This window comes from Podarcis liolepis (genome assembly GCF_965112155.1).
Source record: "Podarcis liolepis genome assembly, chromosome: 16".
NCBI lineage: Eukaryota > Metazoa > Chordata > Lepidosauria > Squamata > Lacertidae > Podarcis > Podarcis liolepis.
The window spans coordinates 7,501,370-7,514,557 of record NC_139567.1 but is presented as its reverse complement, the minus strand read 5'-3'; the positions used below and the strand labels follow the sequence as shown (position 1 = coordinate 7,514,557).

General features: G+C 44.8%; 1 protein-coding gene across 1 annotated transcript in view; it reads right to left on the bottom strand.

Annotated features, from left to right (window-relative positions):
- Positions 1 to 4,855, bottom strand: part of LOC310695657 (uncharacterized protein) — a 37,662-nt gene extending 32,807 nt beyond the window's left edge. Inside the window, exons 1-2 of the mRNA XM_083480333.1 lie at positions 4,779 to 4,855; positions 1,246 to 1,400 (exon numbers count right to left, since the gene is read on the bottom strand). Coding sequence (XP_083336459.1) covers positions 1,246 to 1,400; positions 4,779 to 4,851 — 228 coding nt within the window. The 5' untranslated portion in view covers positions 4,852 to 4,855. The remainder of the gene's footprint in view (positions 1 to 1,245; positions 1,401 to 4,778) is intronic.
- Between the last annotated feature and the right edge of the window lie 8,333 nt (positions 4,856 to 13,188).

The following is a 13,188-nucleotide window of genomic DNA, read 5'->3' as shown; positions in this document are numbered from 1 at the left end:
CAAGGATAACTGTGACTTTAATGATGAATGGAACCTTTTACAAAGTACTTAAAGAAACAACAAAGTGAACTGGACTCCTTGGCAGGTTTTGAATAAACACTCACAAACTTTTTATGGACAATAACCAGCCAGATAAATTAAGGATTTATACAGTTTTGTAATATGCAGAGAATAGTATTTGTAGAGAAACCAGAGACTGGAGCTGAGGGAAATCAGGGGGGAGGGGAGGGTGGGTTATTTTATGGGGGGAGGGGGGAATGGGGGGAATTAAGGATGATATGTATTAAGATAATATGTTTTGTTTAAATTTGTAATAAAAAATATTTTTTAAAAAAAGAGTTTCATGCTCTACCGACTGAGCTGTCCTGCAGTGGGAGCAAAGGCAGGCAGCATAACTTTCGCCACTTTCCCAACAGTCTCTGCCAGGGACTTCTACAGGAAAGGGGCCATGGCTTGGTGTTAGGGCAATTGCTTTGCATGCAGAAGGCAGCATCTTTGGGTAGCGCTGGGGCAGCGTCCTTGCATGAAATCTTGGAGAGCTGCTGCCAGTCAGTGCAGACAATGCTCAGCTAGTTGCACTAGCTGTTTATGTTCCTGGGCTCAGGAAATGACCTAGCCGACCTGGGACTCAAGAGCTCTCATTGGGTGCAGAATAGAAAAGGGTTCTGAACAGTGTTAGAAATTCGCCAGATGCCAGGTGCATTTTGCAGAGATCTCTTGGTTCGCCTCCTCCTCAGTTAATCCCTACAACGACCCTGCGAAGTAGGTTAAGAGTCTGTGATTGACTCCAAGGTCACGCAGTGAGCTTCATGACTGGCTGAGTGGGGAGTTGAACCCTGATCTCCCAGGTCCTGGTTCAACTCTTCAACCACTACAGCACACTGGCTTCCTAAAGAAATTCTGCTATGGGACCACTCTATCAATTAAGTTGGTCAATAAATAAGGGGAAAGCAAATTGTCACTTTGAGAAGGATCTGCAATATTTTCCTTGAAGCTTGAATTCCCCCCCCCCCCTTTCTGGATTGTTTGATTGGATGTTTTAGTGGGTTGTCAACCACTTTGAGATTTTTCCTTTAAAAGATAAAGCAGAAATGAAACACGGCACCTAGAGCACCTGGCCATTGCCATACCTGGGTCAGATCTGGATTCTTTGCCAGTCAGTCATCCTCAAGTGAGGTTTCCCTCGCTTCCTCCCTCCCAAACTAAAGCATTCCCAGCCTGCAGCTTGCAAAATCTGCCTCTTACCTGCTTGTGGTAATCCTTGATGACAACCAGGTCTGCCTTTTGGTCCCTGCAGAAGACTCTGGCTTCACTCCAGGACAGAACAAGAGAGCCAGCTGGGATGTAAAGGCAAAGCTCATTCCTGTACAGGATCCACCTTGGGGGGCACAACCCCAGCACTGTGTGGAAAGGAAAGGTGGCATCAGTAAAATGTTAGCTTCTTGTTGCTAACTTTCAAAACAGTAGCATCTTGTTCCCACCTCTCAAAGCTGGGGATTTGGACAAAGGAGGGAAGGGGCATGTCAGATGGTGTTCCTGGGCACTAGAAATGCTTTTGGGTTGGGCCTGCTTGCTGGTCTGGAAACCATAGAACCATAGAATAGAAAGGGACCCTGAGGGTCATCTAGCCCAGCCCTAAATGCAGGAATCTCCACTCAAACATCCATGACAGATGGCCATCCAATCTCTGCTTTAAAACCTCAGTTGAGCAAAAAAGAACAATAACTCCAACTTCCTGCATTGCAGAGGGTTGGACTAGATGACCCTTGGGGTCCCTTCCAAATATATGATTCTATTATTCTATTATAAGGAGATCTGCTCTTGCTGGTTACAGACAGCCTTTACCTCCTTTTCCTTGCCAGCCTGACAGTTTCAGAAGGGTTGACTCTGACACCTAGGACCAGTCTTCAGGAGTTTTGCTTGCACACACACACCTCATAATTTGCAGCCTCAAGTTTTTTATCCCCTACCCACAGATAAAATGACCCATAAATTGGTTGCACACACTTCCGGAGGCAGCGCCAACGGTAATGGCGGTCTCCTTCTAAGCTCGGAAGGGGAAGCTCCGCAGGAACCGGGTCTGTCCGCTACGGCGCAGCGGAGACCCTTTCAAAAACCGCAGGCGGAGGAAGCCTGAGGTCGTGGGACTCGGCGGGTGCCAGAAGCGCCCCCCCCAACTGGTAAAGGGACCCCGCGAGGGGTTCCGGAGCAGAATGGGGGTGGCGCGGCACTGAGAGTCAATCGCTACTTCTGCGGAGCAAAGCCGCGCAGCTGTTGCCGGAGAGCGCTGACCTTTTTCCTTTGAAAATTTCGGCTTCTAAAATCACAGCCCGTGAGTAAGACTTATTAAGAAGTGGGAGATCAAAGGTATGGTTTGCCTTTGATTGACGTAACAACTTGAATTTGATTCTGAAGCGGGAAGATGTAAAAAGGAAGTCCGTCTTCCGCTTTTGTAGATAAGATCAAAGCAAAGACTTTTGAAGCTAGAGCTGGAGAAGTGGAATAAGAGGACTTTAAATTTCATTGTCAGACACAAGAACCCCCTCTTAAAGTGAGGGGGGGGAAAGAATTTTCAGACTTGAGGAAGAAGTGAGGAAAAGACCACTGCCTAATCCCTGCTACTGGTCTGCCAGAGACAATAAGAAAGTGTTGCACCGTTTATGAATACTTATAACTGTTTGTGAATACTCTGCATGTGAGCTGGAAACTGTTGCCTTATATTGAATTGTTGCCTTTATTGGAAAGTGAAAGTTAAAAAGGCAGGATTGCCTTTGGAAAATCTGCTTGGAAAGTAACATTGTTGCTAAGGTGCTCCCCTAGAGGAGGCCTGGGACATAGCTGGGGTTTTTCCATTACAGCTGGCTTGAAAAAAAATTCCCATCAGAAAAGAGGCTTGATCTGTGTGAGTGACCTTGAGGTTTAAAAATAAAGTAATGGAGCAGGAAAAAAGACCTAGAAATTTGGACGAATTTGAAGCTTTCCTTGCTGGGTCGTATTGCTGTTATTAAGATGAATGTATTGCCGAGAATGTTATTTTTATTCCAATCATTGCAAATCATTGATAAGATGGACTGTTTCAAGAGGTGGCAAAGAGATATAACCAGATTTGTCTGGCAGGGCAAAAAGCCCAGAATAAAATTTAAGATTCTTACTGATGCTAAAGACAGAGGGGGGTTTGCCCTGCCAGACTTTAAACTTTATTACGAGTCAGCAGCTTTCTGCTGGCTGAAGGAATGGCTACTTCTTGAGAACACAGACGTTTTGGATCCTGAAGGGTATGGTAACATATTTGGGTGGCATGCATACTTATGGTACGGCAAGGTAAAAGCACATAAGGCATTTAAAAACCATATTGTCAGGAAAGCTCTGTTTAATGTCTGGATAAGGTACAAAGACTTTTTGGAGAGCAAAACTCCAAGGTGGCTATCACCTATGGAAGCGAAAGCTTTGAAAAAACTCAACATGGAGGCTAAATGGCCAAGGTACTGGGAAATTTTAGAACAGGAAGGTGACAAATTGAAATTGCAGAGTTATGACAAACTTAAAGAGAAGGTGCGAGACTGGTTACACTACTTTCAAATAAGACAAGCTTACAATCTGGATAAAAAGATTGGTTTTCAGGTGGAAAAATCAAAGTTAGAAACAGAATTGTTAGAACCCAATGCTAAGACGCTTTCAAGAATGTACAATTTGCTGTTGAAATAGAATACTGAGGAAGAAACGGTAAAATCTGTAATGATTAAATGGGCACAAGATATAGGACATAACATCATGTTCGCTGACTGGGAGAAGTTATGGACCACCGGGATTAAATTTACGGCATGTAATGCCTTAAGAGAGAATATTATGAAAATGATGTACAGGTGGTACATGACCCCAGTCAAGCTTGCAAAAATATATCACTTGCCTGATAACAAATGTTGGAAATGTAAAGAAACTGAAGGTTCATTCTTTCACCTTTGGTGGACGTGCCCAAGGATTAAGGCTTTCTGGGAAATGATATATAATGAACTTAAAAAGTTATTTAAATATACTTTCCCGAAGAAACCAGAGGCCTTCCTCCTGGGCATTGTTGGCCAATTGGTGTTAAAGAAGGATAGAACTTTCTTTATGTACGCTACAGCAGCAGCAAGAATTCTCATCGCAAAGCATTGGAAGACACAAGACCTACCCACCTTGGAAGAATGGCAGACGCAACTAATAGACTATATGGAGATGGCGGAAATGACTGGCAGAATCCGAGACCAGGGAGAAGAGTTGGTGGAAGAAGATTGGAGGAAATTTAAAATTTATTTGCAGAAATATTGTAAAATTTTTGAATGTTGATGACATTGAAATGAATTGAAGGGGCTCTAGCAACAAGGTAAAAAGTATAAGGGGATTAACAATAGATAAACTAATAGATCATGAATTTGCTGAACTAAATTTAAAAGGGATACAAAAATGGGAGACGTGAGGAAGTCAGGAAAATAAGTTAACCTAAAGTGGAGAGATTAAGAAAGAGAGAAATTTTGTTTTTCTTTTATATGTGTTTTTTCTTCTTTTTGTGTTTAATGTTTGTATTTTTGTATTTTGTATTTTTGTGCTTTTGTATTTTGTATTTGTTTTGCATTTGTCTTTTGTGTTTTCTAAACTTTTCTATTGACAACCTAATAAATATTATAAAAAATAAAAAATAAATTGGTTGCACATAGCGAAGAAGAAAGGCCAGGACACTTGAAACAAATATTGTGATCTTCCCACTTTTTATCTCTTGTCTTCCTCCAGGAACTTCCTACCAGAACTGGCGAAGAGCAACCCCAACACGACTCGGACTTGCATCTCTGCTCTCCTTAGAGCCGCTGACCCCATCACCCTAAAATCGAAATTACATCACAGTTAGTCTTTTCCAATCTCTGGGATAGGAGATCTCCATCCCTTGCCAGGACATGTTCCCAACCCAGTCAAGGAACAGACTGCATACTGGTCTTCCTCATGCCTTCAATTCAATGCTACCAATTCATGTGGTAATGGAGCAACTTTTCTGGTATCTGTACCCAGCAGTGTTCAAAGTTCCCCAGGTGAGTTTTGCAATGGGCAGAGGTCCAATTGTGACCACATAGAGATCTCTGGGCACCAGGCTGGCAACTGACATCTCCATCTCACTGGCCCCTCCAGCTTTCTTAAGGATGTAAGCAGAAGAGCTTATTTATTGCATTTTTTATCCTACTTTTTCTTCCAAGGAATACATGGTTCACCCCCCACCATAAAAAAATCAAACAATCCAGAATAAAACAAATTCAAGCTTCAAAGGAAGTATTTCAGATTCTTCTCAAAGTTACACTTGGCTTTCCCCATATATATTGACTGACTTAATTTATAGAGCTGCCCTGTAGCAGAAAGACTCTAGGAGTGGTTAAAGCACCCAGTATGGATGCTTACAAAATGGCCTCACACACACACACACACACAAAAAAAAAAAAAACCCAGGATGGTTGAGGAGCAGTTGAGGGGTCTGAAATAGGCAACCTTTCCTATGTGTGTGTAAGAGAGAGTGGCAACGACCACAGCATCGCACACACACCCAAAAATCCCGCTTGCTTTGGGGCGCTGCCGAGCAACTGATAACTCTAGGCAGGCTTGGTTTAAAGGTTCCAGCCACTAGGCCGAAACACAGCCTGCCTTTTGTTACTAGTTGTTGCTGCTGGTCATAGATCATAGAATGGTCTAGTTCTGATGAGATGAAGAGTCTCGTGGTCTACTGGTGATGATCAGTGCTGGGGGGAAACAAGGCATTAGGAAATAAATTTTGACTCAAAAACAATAACTACTGGGGGGGGGGACCACACACACACCAAAAACACCCATAGCCGGACAGGTGAAAAAATGGATGAGGCAAAAGCAGCACCTCCCTTGGTCAAGAAGAGAGCAGAATGGTGGCCCTTTGGCAGAATGACGATGTTTTTGTGGCAGACCTCAACAGCTTTGTTGAACATCATCTGGTTAGGATGGGGAGACAGCTGCCCCTGTTGTATTTCTGCCTGCCAATGCAGGAATCGTTTGCCCAATATGGGGCTTGAATCCACAACTCCGGGATTAAGAGTTTCATGCTCTAACCAACTGAGCTTTCCCATTGTCCTACCTGGGGATGAAGGAATTTTTTGCCCAATGTGGGTTTGAACCCACAACCCTGAGATGAAGCACCTTGTGCTTTACTGACAGAGCTATCACACATATTTAGCTCTCTGAAGCAGTATGTTTCTGATGCTGAAATTTTTTCCAGTTGCTTTTGCTTCATGAAAGCTCAGTCAGTAGAACATGAGACTATTAATCTCAGGGTGGTGGGACTAGATGACTATTAATCTCATGGCAGGGGGTTGGACTAGATGACACTTGCGGTCCCTTCCAGCCATACGATTCTATGATTCTAACGCTGCAATCCTAAGGCTCATATAAGACAAGAGCACCTCACCTAACTGACCGACCCAATACTTTGGGGCATTACCATGAATGAATGGTTCTTTTATGCGCTGACAGTGAGATGTCTAAAGAAGGGGAAATGTACCAGGCCGAAAAATCAGTGAACAATGGCTGCATTGACTCGACTGTATGTGTTGAAATCCTGTTTGTGTCAAGAGGAGCAGGAACGACGGAAGCTGCTTTAAGTGACCCTGGAGCAGCAGGCTTTGATGTGTTGACTTTATATCAAAAGATTTATATCGAAAGATGGCCCCTTTCCAAGACTAGCCTGAAAAGTGAGAACAATCTGTCATTTCTCAACCTGAGATAGCTCAGTTGGTGGAGCATGAAACTCTTCTTCTGTGGGTCGTGGGTTCGAGCCCCGCATTAGGGAACAGATTCATGACTTGTGGGGAGTTGGATTAGATTATCCTTGGGCTCTACAGTTCCATGATTCTAAACTTAACGCTGAAACAAGCTCATAATCCAGTGCTATTCCATGGACTAGGTAGACCACTGTTTCAGCTCCGTTGGTTAGAGCGAGGAGCTGGTAATGCCAAGGTTTGATCCTGTATTGGCAACCTGCATATTCTGCATTGCAGGGAGTTGAACTAGATGACCCTTGGGAGGAGAGGGGGCCAGGAGACAGACATGCTGTCAGGGGTTCAGGAGCAGAGGCAAGGGCAAGGGAGGAAACAGAGAGCGAGGGGGAGGAGGCAGAAGAAAAGATGAGTGATGACGACGACCCGAGATCTCCGAGTCTTTCCAGTGAATCAGAAGATTCACAGGAAGGAGCACCAGTGGCCAGGGCAAGGGGGGAGCCTAGGGGGACACCCCAGGAAGAAAGGGCCAGAGGGGACTCAGAGGGGAGCAGTTGGAAATCGGGACCAGCGTCACCGACAGAGAGCAGGGGAGAGGAAGGGCGCCAGGTATCAAGCACTGGCAGCTCACAACAGGAGGGAGGGCACGAGTCAGGAGTGGCCACACCTCCATTGGGGAGCGAAGAAACGGTTAAGCGGAAAGTGGAAGGTTGGGCGCGCGCGCCAAGTTCAAATGCACAGGAAGGTGGCGCAGTAAGTAGCCCGGAAAGGGAGCCAGGTCCTAAAGCCCGGCGCAAGGAGACAGGAGGGTCTGGGGGGTCAGCGTCAGAAGAATCCCGGAAGGAAGAGACCCCGGGGGGCAGAGGGACCCAGAGAAGAATGGTCAGGCGGAAAAGGTGGAGTAAGGCTAGGTTAGTAAGCTGGTGCACAGGGGGCGGAGACTCAGACGGAGCTTCGCCGGTCTAACCCTTAAGATGTAGAGCTGCGCGCAGCAGCTTGAGAATGGAAACTGTAACTCAATAAAAGACTTTTACAAGTGACCGCTGGCTAGCGTGATCCTCTGTGAGCTAGGATCTGGAAGCAGCTCTGACACATGCGCTCCCCACCCCCAGTCTTCCAGAAAACACAGAGAAATGAAAAGATCAGAGGAGAGATTGGTTGCGTACAGACGCAGTCTATGATAGCTTGGAAAAAAACCCAGAGAGGAAGGGAAGACAGGGACCTTCAGTCCTCACAACTGGCTCACCTCAGAACTGGCTCATTCTCTTACTGAGAAGAGTTGCTCGCATCACTAGGACTGTGTAGTTTTAGTTTCTTTGAATGAAGAATTAACTTCACTGAGACTGGTGTTTTTTATTACAGACCAACACCTGACTCAGGCTCCTGACATGCAAACAGGACAGCAGCAAGGCATGCAATGTCATAGAGACTATGATACCCATCTCTACAAGTAGTCATGAAATGACTCAGCAAGTCATACACTTGACCTCCCAGGTATCACAATGGTAACCCAGTGCCACATGGCACCCTTATCTCAGATCATCCAGACATGGGGGATTGGTCTCAAGACATGAGACCATTTAATTTTAACCCATAGTTCACAATGTCCATCAGCTCAAACCCACCCCTGACAGAGAACCCCATATGCAGGAAGATGACAACATCTTCCTGTGGCCCAGGAAAAGTGACCTTTAGAGCCAAAAAGGAGAGGCCTAAAGACTATAGGTCTGGCACAACAGCACACCCCACTCTAAGGATGGGTGAATCCCTAGATGTCACCCTCCGAACCTCTCAGGAAGGTGGGACATAGAGAAGGGCCTCCGATTACAAGCACAGGGTCTGGGATGGTTTGTGTGGGGAGAGGTGGTTCTTTAAGGCACAGGGGTCCTGAGCTGTGTAAGACTTTATAGGTCAACACCAGTAAGTGACACCTGTCAGTGCAGTCAGCTTCTGTGTACATGAAACAGGCAGGAGGTGCCATCCTATCCATTGCTACAGGTGGCAAAATGTCTTGGGCCAGCCACGCATGTACTCATCCACCAGAAAGGACCCACACAGAAACGCCACCTCTCACATCCCTGGACTTAGGGGGTAGTATTCAGCTATGTTTCACTTGGAGTAGACCCACTGAAATTAATGGACCTACAGTAACAGTCATTTTCATTTATTTCAATGACAATACTCAGAGTAAAACTTAGTTGAAAACCATCCAGGGTGCTGCTCATTACTAGCTAAGTTGCACATAAAAAAACACTCGAAGGTACAGTGTTTTTAAAAACTGCTCCAATTATAGTAGGTTGTTTGTTTTCCCCCCAGAAGCTTATCATCCAGTTGTGATTGGTATCTAATCCAATATTTGAGTAATAAAGGCTGCAGTGGCAGATAACTGTTACAGGTTACGGCCCTTGTTATGGTTCATGCAGACAATTTTTCCAGACCAGAATAAACGTTGCTATTTGTTTATTCCTTCAGAAGAGTAGAGACTTGGGTCTTTTTGCCACAATCAATTTATTATGCAATACATATTTGTTTATCATCTGTTACACTGTGGGCACATCTCTTTTTCCACCGCACTGCAGGATATTGCATTTTCACTGTGGGGATATTGTATTTTCAAAACTCTCAGAAAGTAATATTTCTATCTGCCATTGTGAAGGGCTGGGGTGGGGGGTTAAGGAAAAGCAGGCAGGCTCACTTGCAAAATAAGGGTGTACAAAAAGTATTGTATTGTTTGGTAGGGTATAGAAGCTGGATTTCTCTCCTTGAGACAGGTTTGCGCTGTGTGTGTACCCAACAACATTGGGGGGGGGGGGGGGGGAGAGAACCAAATCACTGTTTGCATCATTAAGGGTTTTTTTCTCTATGCCCTGTTTAGGAAAGTTTTCAATGTTTAATGCTGCATTATGTTTTTAATATTCAGTTGGGAGCCATCCAGAGTGGCTGGGGAAACTCAGCCAGATGGGTGGGGTATAATTTTTAGTATTATTATTATTATTATTATTATTATTATTATTATTATTATTTGGTGGATATGGTTACATCAATATTATGAGCCAATATTAATGTTACCATATCTATGACTACAAAATTATACTGTGTGTTTTGTTCTTATGCTGGGGTTTTTTACATTGCTGCTAAAAATGGTAATAAATAAAGTGTGGGACTTCCTGGCACACATGCCCTTTGACATGGAAGCTATTCAAATAAATCTATGCCGCCTTAATAACATTCACATACAGAACATGTAGCTCAAGCTAGAATTGGGTGTGCCCTTTAATGTCATGTGTCAAAGCACTTGCCAAAGCAGTCAGAAACTGTATTGGGGTCAATAGCACATGTCACAAAAACTGTTTCTTCAGATTCTTCACCCTGTTCCTAAGCAGTGGAAGAATTTTACTCAATATTCTCCAGGGAGTATCATGTGTGAAGGGCTCATCTTTAGCAAAGGTAGTGAGCACTACTTCATTCTTTTTCCAGAAGGGTTTTTCTTCTGTTGTTGCTGCTGCTGCAAAGAATGAAGCAGAGCTTTGCTTTGCAAAGAGGATATAAGGATAAGAAAATTAAGTGTAGGTTCAGAACTGCAGACAGTTTGATATCTCACTGGGAACTATCACATCTATAATATGCAGAAGTGTGATGCGTTTTGCCCTCGCTATGTGGTGCCTTGAATTTGATATCATACTTTGCAGCCTGATCTAGGAAAGCATGATAATTTATTACCTTTGGAAGAAGTTATGAATCTGTATCTCATGCACTTACTAGTCACCCAAGAGGAGGAGGAAAGATGACCAGTTGTGGCTGAGAAGAAGGGGAAATGAGGACTGTCTCACGATTGTTCTTTACTTCTGCATGGTTCCAAAGTGCAAGAAGTCTCGAGAGACTTGCTGGCAGGGCCTTAAATGAGTGTTAGCGCACATGCTTTATGTGGAGAAGGTGCTAGGCTCATTTCCTGGCATCTCTAGCAAGGAAAGGCTGTCATCACGCAGGGGGGCACCCATAATTCACAAGCGGGGTCCAGTATGGTTTCAAACTGGACGGGGGACTCTGTTGCAAAGGGATGGACTAGATGGCCCTCCCAACTCTTTGATTCTATGAACTGCAGTTAATTCCTTTTGGAAATTAAAGGGACAGAACTACCTAAACTGTATAGAAATGTATTCATGTGTGTGACTACAGTGGCAAGAATGTTGCTTGCCCAAAAATGGAAAGAAGAAGAAGTCCCAGCAAAAGAAGAATGTTTACAAAAACTTATGGAATATGCATAAATGGCAAAATTTGCCAAAAAATTAAGAAATTAAGATAACAAGCTTTTTATAAAAGAATGGAAATGGTTTATTGAATATTTACAAATAAACTGTAAACAGATAAGAACATTGGCAGGATTACTGTAATAACCTGCAGTTTTATAAGAGTACAGTGGTACCTCCGGTTGCAGACGGGATCCATTCCAGAGGTCCGGTCAGATCCCAATGTTTCTGCAACCTGGGGGCTGCTTCTCCACATGTGCATGTGGCAAAACCCAGTCAAATACTTCTGGGTTTCCACTTTCACATCCTGAAGTTTACGTAACCAGAGGGTTACGTAACCGGAGGTACTACTGTATATGTTTAAAGTAGATGAATAAATGAGCAAATTAAGTTAATTTGTATACAGTGGTACCTCTGGTTGCGAAAGAGATCCATTCCGGAGCCCCGTTTGCAACCTGAATGGAACCCACCCCATGTCTGCACACGCACGGGTCACAAGTCGCCGCTTCTGTGCATGCACATGACATCATTTTGCGCATCTGCGTGTGCACAAGTGGTGAAACCCAGAAGTAACCCTTTCTGGTACTTCCGGGTCGCCGCGGGACGCAGCCTGAAAAGACGTAACCCGCAGCGTTCACAACATGAGGTATGACTCTATGCAGAAAATGTAAAAAATAAATTTAGGGAACCGCAGAAAGAGGGGGAAGGAAGTCAAGTTTTGAAATGTTAATAGGATTGTAAAAGTATTGAAATGTATAAAATGGAAAATTATATATATTAGATAGATGATAGCTAGATAAACTGCAGCAGCAGGGTGGAGCTGGCACACTGCACATGCTCAGGAGCACTGCCAAACTCTATGATAATATATGATATTTATATATATGAGCTATATATCTCATTCAAGTCCAAGGTTTACGTCCCAGGAGCTCCCCGTGGAGCTCTGGCTGAAAACAGATCCCCCTTCTCCCCTCCCGCCTCCGCTCAGCACCCTGGTCAGCTCCTTCCCCCTCCCCCCCCGTTGCCTCCCCTCCTGCTACTTCCGGGTTCTCCCCGCCGGCTCGCGGGAGGGGCGGGGCCGGAGAAGGAGGGAGGGAGGGAGGGCCGGGCCCGGCGAGGAGCGCCTATATGAGCGCCTGCGCAGTAGCGCTGCGGGCCATTCGAGGGATGGTGAACGGAGTCGTGTCCGAGCTCAGTGAGTAGCGGCGCCGGGAAGCAGGTGGGGAGAAGGGAGGAGGAACCGGTGCCTTCCAGCTATGATCTCGTAAATAGATGTGTGCATTTATGGAATTTTTAATTGCACATTAGTATCCAATTATTGTGAATAATAAGGTAATGGTAAAGGAGCCCTGGACGGATTAAGTCCAGTTAAAGGCGACCATGGGGTGCGGCGCTCATCTCACTTCAGGCGATTCCATTTTTTTACAAAAAGAAGTTGTATTGATTTCAAGAAGGAAGGAAGGGGCTGTTGCAGAAAACTTAGCTTTCTTGCCACCCCCGGCCCCTTAAAATAAAACTTTCTCATTGTGGGTTGGGGGGTAAGGGGTTTGAACTGCTTCTTTGTCCCTTCCCAAGATTAGCAGAATAGCAAGGGGAAGTCGTAAGCATTTTCTTAATTTACAGATGGGGTACAGGTTGCAGAATTTTAGTTACCATACACAGATTTTATTTTTTTTCAAGTGGGACAGTAAGAACCCAACCTTGACTCTTGAAGGGCAGGCTAGTCAAGAAAGACTGCCCACAAATGTACAGATTTCGTATGGTGCTGCCATTGTTCCTTTCTCGGCTTCCAGCCTTCGAAATACAGTGGTACCTCAGGTTAAGTACTTAATTCGTTCCCGAGGTCCGTTCTTAACCTGAAACTGTTCTTAACCTGAAGCACCACTTTAGCTAAAGGGGCTCCTGCTGCCGCTGTGCCGCCGGAGCACGATTTCTGTTCTTATCATGAAGCAAAGTTCTTAACCTGAGGTACTATTTCTGAGTTAGCGGAGTCTGTAACCTGAAGCGTATGTAACCCGGGGTACCACTGTAGAACCAACCATTTCTTTCTGTCCTCGGCAGGATCCAGCTCCTCGGCAGGATCCAGCTGTGCAGAATCTCAACAGCTAGCCGGCAACTGTGGCAACCCTAAGCCACCTCCCTCTCCATCCAGCTGCGCAGAGTGATGATTGGTTGGCCTTTCT